Source organism: Caretta caretta, chromosome 8, assembly GCF_965140235.1.
Source record: "Caretta caretta isolate rCarCar2 chromosome 8, rCarCar1.hap1, whole genome shotgun sequence".
Classification (NCBI taxonomy): Eukaryota; Metazoa; Chordata; order Testudines; family Cheloniidae; genus Caretta; species Caretta caretta.
The window spans coordinates 29,033,899-29,052,378 of NC_134213.1; the positions used below are offsets into that span (position 1 = coordinate 29,033,899).

Here is an 18,480-nt window from a genome sequence, read left to right on the forward strand (position 1 = left end):
ACTCTGGTGTAATTACATTGATTTCAATTAATTTACTCCTACTTTAAATTGGTGTAAAAGAGATCAGATTCAGACCTGACATGACCCTGATTCTGCTTTCAGTTTATCCCATGTAAATCCAGAGTAACTCCATTGAAATCAGTGGATTTTTCCATATTTACACTGGGGGTGGTCCCTGGGAGGTTGTCATAAAGAAGGGATTGTTTTCTGAAGATCCTTTTTCTTGATGAAAAGAGTAATTTAATATTTGTTTATTTGTTGTGTTTCTTGTCTATGTTTAAGTAGATATCCTATGTATCTTTTTCCATTACAAGTATCTCCACTTACAAAGCATTGTTGCATTGCTGCCAGCAGACACAGTGTTTCTACTCTGAGGATCATCTCTGCAAAGGAAAGTCTGGTCTGACTATCACTACCCACACATACACAGATTTGCATAATAAACTTGGTATCTGCTGCACCAGGATCTAAAATCCCTTCCTAAATCTGGATCTACTTCAGCGTAATCATAGATGTGCCCCTCACCTTCATTATGAATGCTAAACATGTGCTATTTGCCGCATGTAACAGTCTAGCCCTGAAAAACGCTGGAGACCAGAGTCAATGGTCCAAGCTTTATTACAGCCTTTCTTATCAAGGTGACATTTTTGCTTTGAAATATATGTATTTATTTACTTCATTAATGGAGTGGCCATTTCTGCCACCAAGCTTTTATTATAAGCCAAGTTATTGAATAAACCAATCAGAACAAAGCATATTTTTAAAAGGTCCAATATCTAAACCAAACAAGCTGACTACTACATGCCATGAAGGCACCACCAGAATGGTAGACTTCCACAGGCAGCAAAGATCCTCTGCTGTGTAAACTTGGCCGCCAAGTTCTGCATAGTTCTGCCCAGAACCTGACAACAAGAACATGCTGTCTAATCTTAACTAATAAATGGGAAGAGAGAGAAACAATGAGCCAGAACTCAGACCAATGAAAATTTCAGAGATTACCACCACCAATTTGAAATGCATAAAGAAGATTTTTAAATGTTCTTTAATGAGACCCATCATATCACAGTCCTCACTGCATCCTAGTTCTTCAAGTGACCATACCTATGTGTATTCCTCACTTGGGTATACAGGCATACCGAATCCAGAATTTTTTTGCAAGTTGTGTCCATTGGTCTGCACATGCACCATAGCTCTCTTCGTGCTTCAAACCAAGGGCATAAAGGGCATTCATAGTCTTTGTTTGCAAATTTGACACTATCAGCTCAGGATTAAACAAAGACTGTGAATGGCTAGCCAACTACAAAAGCAGTTTCTCCTCCCTTGGTGTCACACCTCAACTGCTAGAAGAGGGCCTCATCTTCTCTGATTGAACTAACCTCGTTATCCCTAGCCTGATTCTTGCTTGCGTATTTATACCTGCCTCTGGAAATTTCCACTTCATGCATCCACGAAAGCTTATGCTCCAATACGTCTGTTAGTCTATAAGGTGCCACAGGACTCTTTGCTGCTTTTACAGATCCAAACTAACATGGCTACCCCTCTGATGTTTGGTTTCCTTGGCTCCTTTCTATTGCATCATTTCTGTAAATATATTGTAAATGGTATAGTGTAGTTGTTTCCCCTTTGTCCCACCCTAGGGGCTCCCCACCCTGTCCAAGAATGCTGGGATTATTCCCATGGTTCCAGATTTCAAAAACTGTGTTTTCTACCCTTGCTCATTTTCTGTGAGTGATTAACATCAACACTGTCTCTGCTCCCTGGTGAGGCTCACATCTCAGCCCAAGTGCCACTCCTTTCCCCTATGCCACTCCTTTCCCCCCAGAACTTGTGAGGGTCGGGAACTGAGACTTAAGAAACACCAGATGGGGAAGTCAATGAGATCACAGTCAGATCCAGGCTGGGGCCCGTCCCATACATCACAGGAGGGACCCCCTCCAAGCACGAGCTCAGGAATGGAGGCTAAGACTTCTGAGCCTAAAGAGAAGGTTTCCCTTGAGAGTAAGGGGCACCTTCATAGGTGTAGGGACAAACAATCTTCAGTGAAGACTGCTCCCTCCCCGACACCATCAAAGTTGGGAGAGTGTACTCATGGGAGCACTAAAGACATAGGTCTGAGTACATCTTCTTGGCAAGAGACAGTGATGTGCAAGGGTATGGATCCACCAGTTTTGGCACCGGTTCCAATGGCTAAGGCTAAGGATAAACAGCCTCTGGAGCTCCCTTCCACATCTAGAGCTGACATGGTGTCTATAATAACGTGGCCCTGTTGGATCCAGCTTTCTCTGTGATTAGGGATGGTCTGGATCAGACAGCTCCACCAATGGGTTCTCCCCACACTCCACAGTAGTCTGAGACCTATGTCTCTCTGGAGTACATTTTTGCTGTCCCCGTCCTTATTCACCCCTTCTGTCAGGACTGTCTCTATTCTGGAACATTGTTACTTCAGACAAAGAGGCTATTCCAAGGATGCAGAGTTGTTCTCCCATCCCATCTGCCAGGCTTGGTATGCAGCAATCAGTACCATCAGTTCCGTTGGTAGCCAGGTTCCAGCCTTTTCTTCCAATGAGTCAGAAACTCCTCAGGAGTCTCGGTAGTACCAGGAAGAGGCAGCCCCAGACAGAAGCCCTAGAAGATCAGAATCTCTGCCTCTGACAAGACATGACTGGCTAAGCAATAGGTGGTGCCCTATGCAATGGAATCCTCCTCTGCTGGTTGTTCCATCCCACTGGCACTACTGGAGGCCATGGGAGCCCTACCCAGCTGGAATCAATACCAAGTTTCTAGATTTTAAGGACAAGCTCCTGGAAGAGGATAGAGACCACTTCCAGGCCTTAATTCATGAGGGCAAATTGGTGGCCAGAACTTCCCTCCAGGCCACAGTGGATGCTGTGAATACTGTGTCCAGGGGAATGGCTACAGCCACTGTTAGGAGGAGAGACTCATGGTTAAAATCCTCAGGTTTCCCTAGAAAGGTGCAGAGAACCATCCAGGACCTACTCTTGATAACAATCAATCTGTTCCATGAGAAGACAGATTCTCTGTCTTGGCATCTATACCCCTGTCTTCAAAAGAAGACATCAGGACAGGAGGCTAAACTGTTTTGGCATGAGGCCGTAGGAGCAACAGAGACACTGGGAATTCTCTCACCAACCTCCATTGCTGGCTTATGATGAAAAGTGCTGAGTAGACTGTATCCCTGACCATAGAGAGAGAGAAGGGCTACGTGGAGGGTTGCAGTGAGCCTCTGAAGCTAGCATAAACCACCTGGAAACGCGGCACCCAGGAGGACAAGATCGGAACTCTACCACAATATATACACAGTATGGAGATTTACTCCCATAACTTTCCCTACACACTTCAATTTCTGAATTGCAGTATCCTTGTTTTTCTACTTTTGGCCTGTTCCAGAGCAGAGAATGCCAGCTATGCAGAATCACATAATAGTTTTGTGATATGGACAAAAAGCTATTATAGACTGGTCTGACACTGTCAAACTCAATTCACTTGTTTCCCAAACATAATTTTAGTTCCATTCTTTATCCGTGGAAGGTAAATTAAATCTACTGTGCCACTTAACTTGATGTGTATTGTTTTCATAGAGGAATTCTTGTCTTGATGCTAAGATCTGTGATGCTAATTAGGGTAGAAAATGTGCTCTTCTCTGTAGCACCAGTCAGCTGCAGAGAACACTTAGGACAACTGATTATTGATTTATCTATTTAATTACAATTTTACACTTAACAATGTGGACTGTTTAAAGTTAATTGGATGAGCAGTGAAAGAGGTGACTTCTTTTTCATTGTATGTTGTAGGCCAGTGTTTCCCAAACGCCACTTGTGCAGGGAAAGCCTCTGTTGGGCCGGGCCAGTTTGTTTACCTGTCGCGCCCGCAGGTTCGGCCGATTGCGGCTCTCACTGGCTGTGGTTTGCTGTGCCCGGCCAATGGGGGCTGTGGGAAGCAGTGGCCAGTATGTCCCTCAAACCGCGCCACTTCCCACAGCGTCATCCCACAGCAAACCGCGACCAGTGGGAGCTGAAATCGGCTGAACCCGCGGATGCGGCAGGTAAACAAACCAGCCGGGCCTGCCAGGAGCTTTCCCTGCACAAGCGGCATCCCAAGTTTGGGAAACACTGTTGTAGGCAGTCATGGTGCAAGGTGTCTCCAATCTAACCATGAATACACTAGTTAATACTGAGAAATAATTGTGGCCTGCACTCATCCTTGGTCCACAGACAACTATTTGTGCTGGAGCATGTCAAATCCCACCCAGAGATTTTTCTGACTATATAGATCACCGGTATTTAGGGATTGACCTGGGAAAGTCAATTAATTTCTTTTAAAAGCTCAACCTGGGCTCAAACGGAAGCTCTAAGTATGAAAGGCCATTATATTAACCATTAAGTTCTCCCTTTTCCAATTTTCTTGTGCAGCTCTGTGAATGCTCCTCCTTCTTGACCTGCTTTACCTCTGCTATTCTAGTCTTCATCTTTTTCTGAACAGAGTGCCAATTATGTAGAATAGCCTGGTGGTTATTTAACATATCTCTAGTTAAATGTTTTATTATAACTTTGAAAACCTAATTACCAAAGTTTTATGTGGTACTATACCATTTACTGGCTGCCACTTTATAAAAAGTACTCCTTTAAAGACAATAAACGCTAAGCTTTCAAAGGACATAGACAGGACCTATAAAATGTGACAAAATCCAAAGGGGTTTTTTTTTTCAAAAGTATCTTGTCTATTTTTACCTCACCTATAGGAATACATATGGGAATAGCACAATTCCATGCATTCATCTAAATCTCTTACTTGCCTTTCATAAAGTTTCATTCTGCACATGTCGTATTAAAAATCTATTAGGGATTAATAGCCTTGGTGGGGGGAAGGCGGCACTTTCCACTGAAACTATGCAATATGTTTATTCATTTTCTACTTCACTGTGGCCAGATTTTCACTATACCTAACTTCACTTGAACAATGCATTATATTCAAACTTTTTTTTTATACTGTAGCTCGCCCTGTTAGCTGAACAACACCTAGAGATCCTGGGTTAAAAACCTTGACACTTCAGATCGAGGCAACACAAGGACTGCACTTTTGTGCCTCTTGACACTGCTGAGCTTTGCTCCAAGGGATAAAAAAAAGAAGCTAACAGAAAAACTGTTTATTAAGCCCTTTAGGCTTGAAACTGGAAAGGGGTGCTGGTATAATGAGGATTTGAGGGGGAGTTTGGGATGACGCTAATGAAAGTGCTTATGAGTGATCAACCTGTCACTCAAACAAGAGGAATAGAAATCTCAAGAGCAGTGGTGTAACTCAGCCAGTCCTATTTCACCCTCCCCCCCCCCAATTTTAATTTTAATTAATGAAAGTTGGTCTTGTTATGACAGTAAAAAGCATCTGAAACCATTCCCTGTTATTTCTTGCAACCTTCTAAGTGGCATATAGTCTGAAAGATTTGTTTTTAATTTGAAAGGGTAGGTCACGTTGGGGTTGAAACCTTTTAATCGGAGCTTCTGCCATGAGCACATTTTATAGTCCACTTATAAAAATGTGGAAAACAAGGGTTTGTAATGTTTCTAACACTTAACCAATCTCACCCCTGCAATATTAGCTACAAGCAGTAAAGAATGGCAATGTCCTTTGGCAGGAAGATTAATTGGAGAACACTCCCCATTAAATAATTGGTTGGAATGATACTGTTCCTTTAGTTATTGTTTCGCAAACAGCCCAGGATAGGGAAGCTATTTTTATTTTTTTAAGTGAAAATGTCTCAGATACTATGGTTTCAAAAACAACTGCGGATTATTTAGTTTTTTCTGTGGAGCTTTTCAATGATTTTTATTGTATAAGTAAATACTAATACTGATGTGAGTGAGTGGATGCACCTCTTTCTGAAATTGGCAGACATTGTGTCCACTTCCATCAGGGCTGTATTTTGGATTTAATGGTAAAATGCTAGATGATCCTTTGTGTTCTTTAAAAACTAAGCAGTGAACAAAAATAACTGATTCAGTGTTCATCAGACTGTATAAGCAAGGCATATTTTCAGGGACCATCTTAAAATTCCAATCCGTAGTCTTAAATTGAGACTGTCAAAGTTGGCAAAGCCACAGCACAGTCTGCCTTTTATTTTCTTATGATTATTTGCAAAGTCCAGGCACATAATTATATATTGGGTTTTATTTAGAAACAAATGGTTCAGTGTCCTCTAAAAAATCGTGTAATGATAAATGAGTGTGCCTGTGAGTAATGATGGGGGAAATATACTTGGGAAACAGATTTTGGTTTCAGACTTCCAAATCATTGTTATAATAAATGGTGACTAAATACTGATTTTAAAGCTCATAATAAGTGATTTGATAGTGACCTACTTGTTTGTTCCAGACCATTAGCATTAGTCTCACATTCTCACATCTGAAATAAGACCTAATGCTCGTAAAGACTGTGGGCCCAATTTTACAAATTGTTCAGCTCCCTCAACACGTTTTGATTGGAAGAGGCACTCAGGACCTTGCAGAATTCATGCCAGTTATTTTCTTTCTCTTTCCTTGTAGTTGTAACTCTGGCAGGTGTCTCCCATACAGATTTAGAATGCTTATTAAGCTCTACTCTGCTACCAGTCATTGCCAAGACCGTGACTAAGACTAGCACAGTGTTGAATTCAGAATATTAGTTGGACTGTAGGTTCCAGAGGAAAGCCATCTAAGCCTGCAAGAGAAGAAAGGATGTTTACTTGGAAAGATAGGGATTTAGTTAAACTAATAAACACACAGGTATTGTAGGTTTTGGATCTAGTTGCATGCCTTAATCAAACTCAAGCTAAGAGGAATGTGTAGTGATATCACTTCCAGGTCTGAGAATTATAACTAAACAGATGCCACAGTTTGACAGTGCATCTCAGGTGATACCAGAAGGCACTTAATTGGGCAGGCTGGGGTCTGAACTAACACCATGTCAGGTTGCAGCTAAACCCACAATGAATTAAGAGATCATCCTTGCAAAAGTGGAGCTATATTTTATTTATTCATAGATTCATAGATATTTAGGTCAGAAGGGACCATTATGATCATCTAGTCTGACCTCCTGCACAACGCAGGCCACAGAATTTCACCCACCACTCCTGCGAAAAACCTCTCACCTATGTCTGAGCTATTGAAGTCCTCAGATCATGGTTTAAAGACTTCAAGGAGCAGAGAATCCTCCAGCAAGTGACATGTGTCCCATGCTACAGAGGAAGGCGAAAAACCTCCAGGGCCTCTTCCAATCTGCCCTGGAGGAAAATTCCTTCCCGACCCCAAATATGGCGATCAGCTAAACCCTGAGCATATGGGCAAGACTCACCAGCCAGATACTACAGAAAATTCTTTCCTGGGTAACTCAGATCCCACCCCATCTAATATCCCATCACAGGCCATTGGGCCTATTTACCATGCATATTTAATTACCAAAACCATGTTATCCCATCATACCATCTCCTCCATAAACTTATCGTGTTTAATCTTAAAGCCAGATAGATCTTTTGCCCCCACTGCTTCCCTTGGAAGGCTATTCCAAAACTTCACTCCTCTGATGGTTAGAAACCTTCGTCTAATTTCAAGTCTAAACTTCCTGGTGGCCAATTTATATCCATTTGTTCTTGTGTCCACATTGTTACTGAGCTTAAATAATTTCTCTCCCTCTCCAGTATTTATCCCTCTGATATATTTATAGAGAGCAATCATATCTCCCCTCAGCCTTCTTTTAGTTAGGCTAAACAAGCCAAGCTCCTTGAGTCTCCTTTCATAAGGCAAGTTTTCCATTCCTCGGATCATCCTAGTAGCCCTTCTCTGTACCTGTTCCAGTTTTGAATTCATCCTTCTTAAACATGGGAGACCAGAACTGCACACAATATTCCAGATGAGGTCTCACCAGTGCTTTGTATAACAGTACTAAAACCTCTTTATCCCTACTGGGAAATACCTCTCCTGGTGCATCCCAAGACTGCATTAGCTTTTTTCACGGCCATATCTTATACTTTAAAGTATAACCTTCTGTGGCATTAAGAGGTTGGTATGATCCCAGATTTTCAGATGTCATTAATTTTTTTCATATAAAATTCTCCTTTCCCCTTGCAGTTGTTGGGATTTGTTGTGGCAGACAGGGATAGTACAAGTAAAAATAAATGCTTTTAAATTTAGAAATGTTACTATCCCATGACTGTTCAATGGCTTATGTGAAATGAGTTGGTGAACTCATTCCAGGTTATAGTGGATAGATGCCCAGACCCAGAAGCGCCCTCACATATGCAACTAATTAGAATCTATATTGGCACACTCAGCAGGGAGTCCAAGGACTGAAAGGTTTCAGAGTAGCAGCCGTGTTAGTCTGTATCCGCAAAAAGAAAAGGAGGACTTGTGGCACCTTAGAGACTAACCAATTTATTTGAGCATAAGCTTTCGTGAGCTACAGCTCACTTCATCGGAGTGAAGTGGAAACCACTGAATGCATCCGATGAAGTGAGCTGTAGCTCACGAAAGCTTATGCTCAAATAAATTGGTTAGTCTCTAAGGTGCCAAGTACTCCTTTTCTTTTTTCAAGGACTGGAAGGAGCTTGAACTATCCTCTGACCCCCCCCCCAGAGGTAGTCCCCTTGTGATCAGGTTTTCAAGGCACAGCAGTAGGACAGTTTGTGATAGGGTTGACCAATTGTTGCCGATGCACTACCTGTTACATAAATAACTGAATGTTACTACCAGGCTGGCCTCTGTCATTAACGTAATAATTGGGTTGTTTTATTTTTCAATTAAAAATAGAGAGGAGAGGAAGAATTAAGAATAGCTGTGTTTTTATTCCTCTTTTTCTCTGTAGGAGTCACTGATTATTTGCATCTGGTCTTTATTTTTATATAAAGTGCAAGAATTGTAGATGATATTCTTACTGTTTATTTATCATTGGCTTTTCCTGCCAAAAGTGTGCTAGGCACATTACAGACAGTGAGAACACAGGGGATTTTATTCTATTTTGTCATCCAGTGTAAACCAGCAGTAGCATCACTGAAGTCAGTGGAGTTACGACAGCCTAAAATTTACGACCCAGTCTTGTGCCCCAAATAGCTTACAGCTGAAATAGACAACATGTAGATGGCGGATGGGATACAGAAAGTAAAGTGATTTAATGAGGAAGCTTAAAACACACTGTGTTAGTTCCAGGATTTGTACTTGGATTATTTTATCATTTTCTGTTGTCAATTTTGTTAACACTTCTTTAAGCAGATAGGGTGGAACAAGTGTCTGTAGGCTTCCTGAGTGTCTCTGGATTAAGTTTAGAAGTGTGTGCAACAAGAGTGATGTAGTGGTGGGAGTCTGCTATAGACCACCGGACCAGGGGGATGAGGTAGATGAGGCTTTCTTCCGGCAGCTCACGGAAGCTACTGGATCGCATGCCCTGATTCTCATGGGTGACTTTAATTTTCCTGATATCTGCTGGGAGAGCAATACAGCGGTGCATAGACAATCCAGGAAGTTTTTGGAAAGCGTAGGGGACAATTTCCTGGCGCAAGTGCTAGAGGAGCCAACTAGGGGGGGCGCTTTTCTTGACCTGCTGCTCACAAACCGGGTAGAATTAGTGGGGGAAGCAAAAGTGGATGGGAATCTGGGGGGCAGTGACCATGAGTTGGTTGAGTTCAGGGTCCTGACACAGGGAAGAAAGGTAAGCAGCACGATACGGACCCTGGACTTCAGGAAAGCAGACTTCGACTCCCTCAGGGAACGGATGGCCAGGATCCCCTGGGGGACTAACTTGAAGGGGAAAGGAGTCCAGGAGAGCTGGCTGTATTTCAAGGAATCCCTGTTGAGGTTACAGGGACAAACCATCCCGATGAGTCGAAAGAATAGTAAATATGGCAGGCGACCAGCTTGGCTTAATGGTGAAATCTTAGCGGATCTTAAACATAAAAAAGAAGCTTACAAGAAGTGGAAGGTTGGACATATGACCAGGGAAGAGTATAAAAATATTGCTAGGGCATGTAGGAATGTTATCAGGAGGGCCAAATCGCACCTGGAGCTGCAGCTAGCCAGAGATGTCAAGAGTAACAAGAAGGGTTTCTTCAGGTATGTTGGCAACAAGAAGAAAGCCAAGGAATGTGTGGGCCCCTTACTGAATGAGGGAGGCAAACTAGTGACAGAGGATGTGGAAAAAGCTAATGTACTCAATGCTTTTTTTGCCTCTGTTTTCACTAACAAGGTCAGCTCCCAGACTGCTACGCTGGGCATCACAAAATGGGGAAGAGATGGCCAGCCCTCTGTGGAGATAGAGGTGGTTAGGGACTTTTTAGAAAAGCTGGACGTGCACAAGTCCATGGGGCCGGACGAGTTGCATCCGAGAGTGCTGAAGGAACTGGCGGCTGTGATTGCAGAGCCATTGGCCATTATCTTTGAAAACTCGTGGCGAACCGGGGAAGTCCCGGATGAGTGGAAAAAGGCTAATGTAGTGCCAATCTTTAAAAAAGGGAAGAAGGAGGATCCTGGGAACTACAGGCCAGTCAGCCTCACTTCAGTCCCTGGAAAAATCATGGAGCAGGTCCTCAAAGAATCAATCCTGAAGCACTTGCATGAGAGGAAAGTGATCAGGAACAGCCAGCATGGATTCACCAAGGGAAGGTCATGCCTGACTAATCTAATCGCCTTCTATGATGAGATTACTGGTTCTGTGGATGAAGGGAAAGCAGTGGATGTATTGTTTCTTGACTTTAGCAAAGCTTTTGACACGGTCTCCCACAGTATTCTTGTCAGCAAGTTAAGGAAGTATGGGCTGGATGAATGCACTACAAGGTGGGTAGAAAGCTGGCTAGATTGTCGGGCTCAACGGGTAGTGATCAATGGCTCCATGTCTAGTTGGCAGCCGGTATCAAGTGGTGTGCCCCAAGGGTCGGTCCTGGGGCCGGTTTTGTTCAATATCTTCATAAATGATCTGGAGGATGGTGTGGATTGCACTCTCAGCAAATTTGCGGATGATACTAAACTGGGAGGAGTGGTAGATACGCTGGAGGGGAGGGATAGGATACAGAAGGACCTAGACAAATTGGAGGATTGGGCCAAAAGAAATCTGATGAGGTTCAATAAGGATAAGTGCAGGGTCCTGCACTTAGGACGGAAGAACCCAATGCACAGCTACAGACTAGGGACCGAATGGCTAGGCAGCAGTTCTGCGGAAAAGGACCTAGGGGTGACAGTGGACGAGAAGCTGGATATGAGTCAGCAGTGTGCCCTTGTTGCCAAGAAGGCCAATGGCATTTTGGGATGTATAAGTAGGGGCATAGCGAGCAGATCGAGGGACGTGATCGTTCCCCTCTATTCGACATTGGTGAGGCCTCATCTGGAGTACTGTGTCCAGTTTTGGGCCCCACACTTCAAGAAGGATGTGGATAAATTGGAGAGAGTCCAGCGAAGGGCAACAAAAATGATTAGGGGTCTGGAACATATGAGTTATGAGGAGAGGCTGAGGGAGCTGGGATTGTTTAGCCTGCAGAAGAGAAGAATGAGGGGGGATTTGATAGCTGTTTTCAACTACCTGAAAGGGGGTTCCAAAGAGGATGGCTCTAGACTGTTCTCAATGGTATCAGATGACAGAACGAGGAGTAATGGTCTCAAGTTACAGTGGGGGAGGTTTAGATTGGATATTAGGAAAAACTTTTTCACTAAGAGGGTGGTGAAACACTGGAATGCGTTACCTAGGGAGGTGGTAGAATCTCCTTCCTTAGAGGTTTTTAAGGTCAGGCTTGACAAAGCCCTGGCTGGGATGATTTAACTGGGAATTGGTCCTGCTTTGAGCAGGGGGTTGGACTAGATGACCTTCTGGGGTCCCTTCCAACCCTTATATTCTATGATTCTATGATTCTATGACTTGCAGGAAAAGATGATGGCAGAATTGTGAACCAGGTCAGAGAGGAGATTCCAGACATAATGAAAGAAGGCGCAGAGAGGAGATACTCTTCTCTAACTACAGTATTGCACCTTTTTAACTGTGTCTCTTTTCTTGCATTTCAGGCATTTCTTGTTTAAGACATCTTCTGGAACCACCCCTCTGTTCAGTAGTTCTTCCCCTGGATACCCTTTGACCTCAGGAACAGTTTACACACCACCTCCCAGACTGTTGCCTCGAAATACTTTCTCCAGAAATGCGTTCAAGCTGAAAAAGCCCTCCAAATATTGTAGCTGGAAATGTGCTGCTTTATCAGCTATTGCTGCTGCAGTTCTGCTTGCCATCCTGCTGGCCTACTTCATAGGTAAGTGCATCTTTCACTTTATCCCACACAAGCTAGTAAGAAGTTCTGTTTCCTATTGCCAAATCATGTTTTATTTTTCTGAGCCGAGTCCCTGGGATTCCTATGCCAAGGCACCCCCTGGGCTGCACCTCCGCACTTAACCAGGCTCTGCGGTTTTTGGGTGTTTCAGGATCAAGAGGCTGAGCCCCAGGTTGCCCATTGTAGGGTTTGTACATCCCATCACAGTTGTCACGCCAAGTCAAAACTCAACACCTGTAAGGCTGTTTTAATCCCTTCACAAATTTGTTTGCTTATAAAAGATCAAAATACTTTTTTAAAATGTTTTCCAAAATTTAGAAGCATATCATCATCTTAGAGCTCTGGTCAGCTGTCAGACATCAGGGGGCTGTGGACATCAAGACATGATTGCTGTGATGCTACATTCTGATTTAAAGTATTTTGTGTATGGTGCTACCTTATCAGGCAGGTATGCACATTTTGCCATTCCTCCAAATCAGGCTGACGCTTTTGTGATGTGCTATCAACTGACTGGTGCATATTCTGAGAGAACTGTGTTCTACACTTTCATGGGTGCTTCTCAGACACAACCAGCATACATAAAACTTCTTTTTCACTTTTACTTTTCTCTCATTGTGTCATGATCTGTATTACTGACCACCCTATATTATTGTTAGGGGGCTTATTCCTTCACCCACTCACTTCCCTGGTCTTTCTCACATGAACAGAGAGCGACAATACCTGAAGTCCAAAGGTGCAAACAATTCGAAGTTTATTGGGGTGATCTTCCAGCAAGCATGATTCCAGTTTCCTTCCTTAGTATCCTCCTTCCCAGCTCTGACACCACAGAGCCTTACACCTGTGTCCCTGTTCCCTTTCCCGCCTTTCCAATTTCCCCAGCCCCATTCCCTGTTCCCATTTCCCCTTTTAGCAAAACATGATTCCAATTTCCTTACCCCCATTCCCTGTTCCCATTTCCCCCACCCGCATGCCCACCCCCACTTCCTGATTGACTGCAGACTATATAGTAGAACTTGAGTTCTGCTTAGCTATACCTTAACCAATCATTTTCCTGAAATTTAACTACCAATCCTAACATGATTATGTAACCAATTATATCCCACCACGTTAATTAGTCTACACCCAACAAAATTAATTATACAGCAGACAGGAACCAGAACATGACAGAGATTATACAGACAAACAATAGCAAAGTGGGAACTATAATGACAAAACAATACAGAAGTGAGGATTTCACATCCCGGCTACTGATAAATGAGTTCTTGCCAGACGGGATGCTATCAAACTAAAAGAAAAGGAGTACTTGTGGCACCTTAGAGTACTCCTTTTCTTTTTGCAAATACAGACTAACACGGCTGTTACTCTGAAACCTATCAAACTAAGTTTCCTTTTACATTTTCTAGGCACTTCCTTTTCTCTGGAGGTGATAGGCACTATCAGGACAGGATTGTATTCCTAACAGCCCAATAGCACCTTCTTTCAATGTGACTAGTTTGGAATGTGAGGATGTGACCGTTCACTTCCCAGCTCATGGCTGCCTCTGCTGCTTAGCCGAAGGCCTTAGCCTAAGAACAGGGCCTCAGACTGTCACGGTAAAAGAAGGCCCTTACACCGGCAGACAGTGATTTTGATTCTTTCTTTTATACCTCTATAACTAGCCAAGTGATAAGAATACACCTAAATTCTTAAAGTACAGGCCTTTGCAGACAGGCCTGAATATCTATATCCTAACACTTATGTCCCTTCATGCAGTCTTAACCAGTTCTTCAAATACATTCCTTGAGCTTTGGGGGGCTCTCCTGTTTTTACTTATTTTACTTTTAATTAGTTTGTCCCCTAATGCAATTGTCTGCACTTGTCATCTTATGTGTTTTTTAAAGAAGAAAAGTGCCTACAAATATTAGTGTCACTAAGACAATTTCATAACTTACTGGGCTTTCCAAGCCCCCACAGCAATGCAATCATTTTTATGGCAATCTGCACAAACTCCACAGCTTCCTTTGACTATATGGCAACATTCTAGCAGTTTAGTCTAACAGGAAGATCATCCTCCATAGGAGAAAGCACTTGTCAGGCATGTAACACATGGTTCTGCAGTTTCTGTCTTACTTGGTATGTTTCTGCAGTAGTCATAAGAACACAAGTGATCTCTCTCCTGCCATCCATCTCCACCCTCTGACAAACAGAGGCTAGGGACACCATTCCTTACCCATCCTGGCTAATAGCCATTAATGGACTTACCCTCCATGAATTTATCCAGTTCTCTTTTAAACCCTGTTATAGTCCTAGCCTTCACAACCTCCTCAGGCAAGGAGTTCCACAGGTTGACTGTGCGCTGAGTGAAGAAGAACTTCCTTTTATTTGTTTAAACCTGCTGCCCATTAATTTCATTTGGTAGCCCCTAGTTCTTATATTATGGGAACGAGTAAATAACTTCTCCTTATTGACTTTCTCCACACCACTCATGATTTTATATACCTCTATCATATCCCCCCTTCATCTCCTCTTTTCCAAGCTGAAAAGTCCTAGCCTCTTTAATCTCTCCTCATATGGAACCCATTCCAAACCCCTAATCATTTTAGTTGCCCTTTTCTGGCCCTTTTCTAATGCCAGTATATCTTTTTTGAGATGAGGGGACCACATCTGTACGCAGTATTCAAGATGTGGGCGTACCATGGATTTATATAAGGGCAATAAGATATTCTCTGTGTTATTCTCTATCCCTTTTTAAATGATTCCTAACATCCTGTTTGTTTTTTTGACTGCCGCTGCACACTGCGTGGACATTTTCAGAGAACTGTCCACGATGACTCCAAGATCTTTCTCCTGATTAGTTGTAGTTAAATTAGCCCCCATCATATTGTATGTATAGTTGGGGTTATTTTTTCCAATGTGCATTACTTTACATTTATCCACATTAAATTTCATTTGTTGCCCAATCACTGAGTTTTGTGAGATCTTTTTGAAGTTCTTCACAGTCTGCTTTGGTCTTAACTATCTTGAGCAGTTTAGTATCATCTGCAAACTTTGCCACCTCACTGTTTACCCCTTTCTCCAGGTCATTTATGAGTAAGCTAAACATGACTGACCCTTGGGGAACACCACTAGTTAGCCCTCTCCATTCTGAAAATTTACCATTTATTCCTACCCTTTGTTCCCTGTCCTTTAACCAGTTTTCAATCCATGAAAGGATCTTCCCTCTTATCCCATGACAACTTAATTTACGTAAGAGCCTTTGGTGAGGAACCTTGACAAAGGCTTTCTGGAAATCTAAGTACACTATGGCCACTGGATCCCCCTTGTCCACATGTTTGTTGACCCCCTCAAAGAACTCTAATAGATTAGTAAGACACGATCTCCCTTTACAGAAACCATGTTGACTTTTGCGTAACAATTTATGCACTTCTATGTGTCTAACAATTTTATTCTTTACTATTGTTTCAACTAATTTGCCCGGTACTGACGTTAGACTTACCGGTCTGTAACTGCCAGGATCACCTCTAGAGGCCTTCTTTAACATTGATGTTACATTAGCTATCTTCCAGTCATAGGGTACAGTAGCTGATTTAAAGGACAGATTACAAACCATAGTTAATAGTTCCGCAATTTCACATTTGAGTTCTTTCAGAACTCTTGGGTGAATGCTATCTGGTCCCGGTGACTTGTTACTGTTAAGTTTCTCAATTAATTCCAAAACCTCCTCTAGTGACACTTCAATCTGTGACAATTCCTCAGATTTGTCACCTACAAAAGACAGCTCAGGTTTGTGAATCTCCCTAACATCCTCAGCTGTGAAGACTGAAGCAAAGAATTCATTTCGTTTCTCTGCGATGACTTTATCGTCTTTAAGTGCTCCTTTTGTATCTCGATCGTCCAGGGGCCCCAGTGGTTGTTTAGCAGGCTTCCCGCTTCTGAAGTACTTAAAAACCATTTTATTATTACCTTTTGAGTTTTTGGCTAGCTGTTCTTCAAACTCCTTTTTGGCTTTTCTTATTACATTTTTTACATTTAATTTGGCAGTGTTTGTGCTCCTTTCTATTTACCTCACTAGGATTTGATTTCCACTTTTTAAAGGATGCCTTTTTATCTCTCACTGCTTCTTGTACATGGTTGTTAAGCCACAGTGTCTCTTTTTAGTTCTTTTACTGTGTTTTTTAATTTGGGGTATACATTTAAGTTGAGCCTCTATTATGGTTTGTCTTTGAAAAGTGTCCATGCAGCTTGCAGGGATTTCACTCTAGTCACTGTACCTTTTAATTTCTGTTTAACTAACCTCCTCATTTTTGCATAATTCCCCTTTCTGAAATTAAATGCCACAGTTTTGGGCTGTTGAGGTGTTCTTTCCACCACAGGAATGTTAAATGTTGTTATATTATGGTCACTATTTCTGAAGTTTCTTATCCTGGCCGCTGTTCGGGGAGGGTATGGCAACACACAGATCATTCACCTGATCTGGTATGGCAGTGTCCCTGTGTATGAGTAAAAAACTTTCATTTATTTTATGCAGCCTAATAGGTAGTACGGGGATAATTATGTATCTCCTGTAATAAACCTCAAATTAGCAACAGGCTAAGCTTGTTATATAAAGAAAAATTTTTGGAAACCATGTTATTTATTGAACTTGGCAGCTAAGATGTAATAGCTGTCTATGTGAGCAATTATACAAATGAGAAACTATATACTGCATGTTCAATATTTTAATCACGGATGTAACTTGGAAATGATGGATGATTAAATATATTTATCTTTGGTATTTAGGCTCCTGTAGGATAAAACAAAGCTTCACTGGATGGTTTATTACTTTATAATCTGTCATTTCTTATTATTTATGAACTTATATTAGACAATCCATTGACCCTTGAGAATTGAGGAATGGTTTATAACTTCACATGAATAAAGCTAATGGTCAGTTTGTAGAGAGGTGTTGGCGGTTGCTTAACCATTATCCTGACTGGAGAATGATGAACACAATGAAGTTGTCCAGTAAGCAGGAGGAGGAAGCAGGTTTTTAAGAGGAATATTGGTGGAAAGGGGAAACAATTAAAAATCACTTTTGTGTCATGTCCTGGTGCACTAAAGGAGGGGTATTTTAAAGAGCAAATAACCAAAGACATAAAAATAGATAACAAGGAATCTTTCAGAAGCGGGAATCCTAAGTGAAAGTTTGGTGAATCCACTAGACCAGTGTTTCCCAAACTTGGGAGGCAGCTTGTTCAGGGAAAGCCCCTGGCGGGCCGGGCCGGTTTGTTTACCTGCCGAGTCCTCAGGTTCGGCTGATCGCGGCTCCTACTGGCCATGGTTCGCAGCTGCAGGCCAATGGGGGCTGCGGGAAGCGGCAGCAGGTATGTCCCTCAGCCCGTGCCGCTTCCCGCAGCTTCCATTGGCCTGCAGCGGTGAACCGTGGTCTGCAGCGGCGAACCACGGCCAGTGGGAGCTGCAATCGGCCGAACCTGTGGACTCAGCAGGTAAACAAACTGGCCCGGCCCACCAGGGGCTTTCCCTGAACAAGCGGCGTCCCAAGTTTGGGAAACACTGCACTAGACTAAGGGCTTGACTACACTACCACTGAAGTCGATGTTACTTACATCACTCAGAAGTGTGAAAAAGCCACACCCCAAGCAATGCAAGTTACATCTATCTATGCTCTGTCCACACCAGTTCTATGTCGGTGGGAGATGCACTCCTGTTCAGGGGCGGCAAATTATATACACTTGTGGTGCCTGGGCTCCAGCAATAGTCTGGGTCTGGGGGCCCGGCTCCACCAGTGTTTGGGGCTGGTGGGTCTCTCCTCTGGCCCCGCCTGCCGCTCCCCCCCCCGCACCTCCCCCGAGTGTCCCCTGGCCCCCACTTGCTGCCCCCACACACCTATCCTGCCCTGGAGCCTGCAGCTCACACTGACTCTGCTCTGCCGGCTCCCTGCATCAACTGCTACCACAGGGTCCTAGTGCCCCCCATTCACAAATGGCAGCGCAGGCTGCCCTTACCCTTCCCTTCCGCCCTAGCTCTGAGCCTCTCCAAGGCCACAAAACCCTCAACCCCAGCCAGAGCCCTCATCCCTCCACACCCTAATCCTCTGCCCCCGCCCTGAGCCCCCTCCCACACCCCAAACCTCTCATCCTCAGCCCCACAGCCCTCACCCTGCACCCCCTCCTATCCCCAAACTCCCTCCCTGAGCCTCCACCCCCTCCCACCCCAAA

At 43.3% G+C, this 18,480-nt stretch overlaps 1 protein-coding gene across 6 annotated transcripts in view; it reads left to right on the forward strand.

Moving 5' to 3' along the window:
• Positions 1-18,480, forward strand: part of TENM2 (teneurin transmembrane protein 2) — a 2,093,216-nt gene that overhangs the window by 1,841,490 nt on the left and 233,246 nt on the right. For all 6 annotated transcript variants that reach the window (XM_048860042.2, XM_048860041.2, XM_048860043.2 and 3 more), the window contains one exon: positions 12,027-12,265. In XM_048860042.2, coding sequence (XP_048715999.2) covers positions 12,027-12,265 — 239 coding nt within the window. The remainder of the gene's footprint in view (positions 1-12,026; positions 12,266-18,480) is intronic.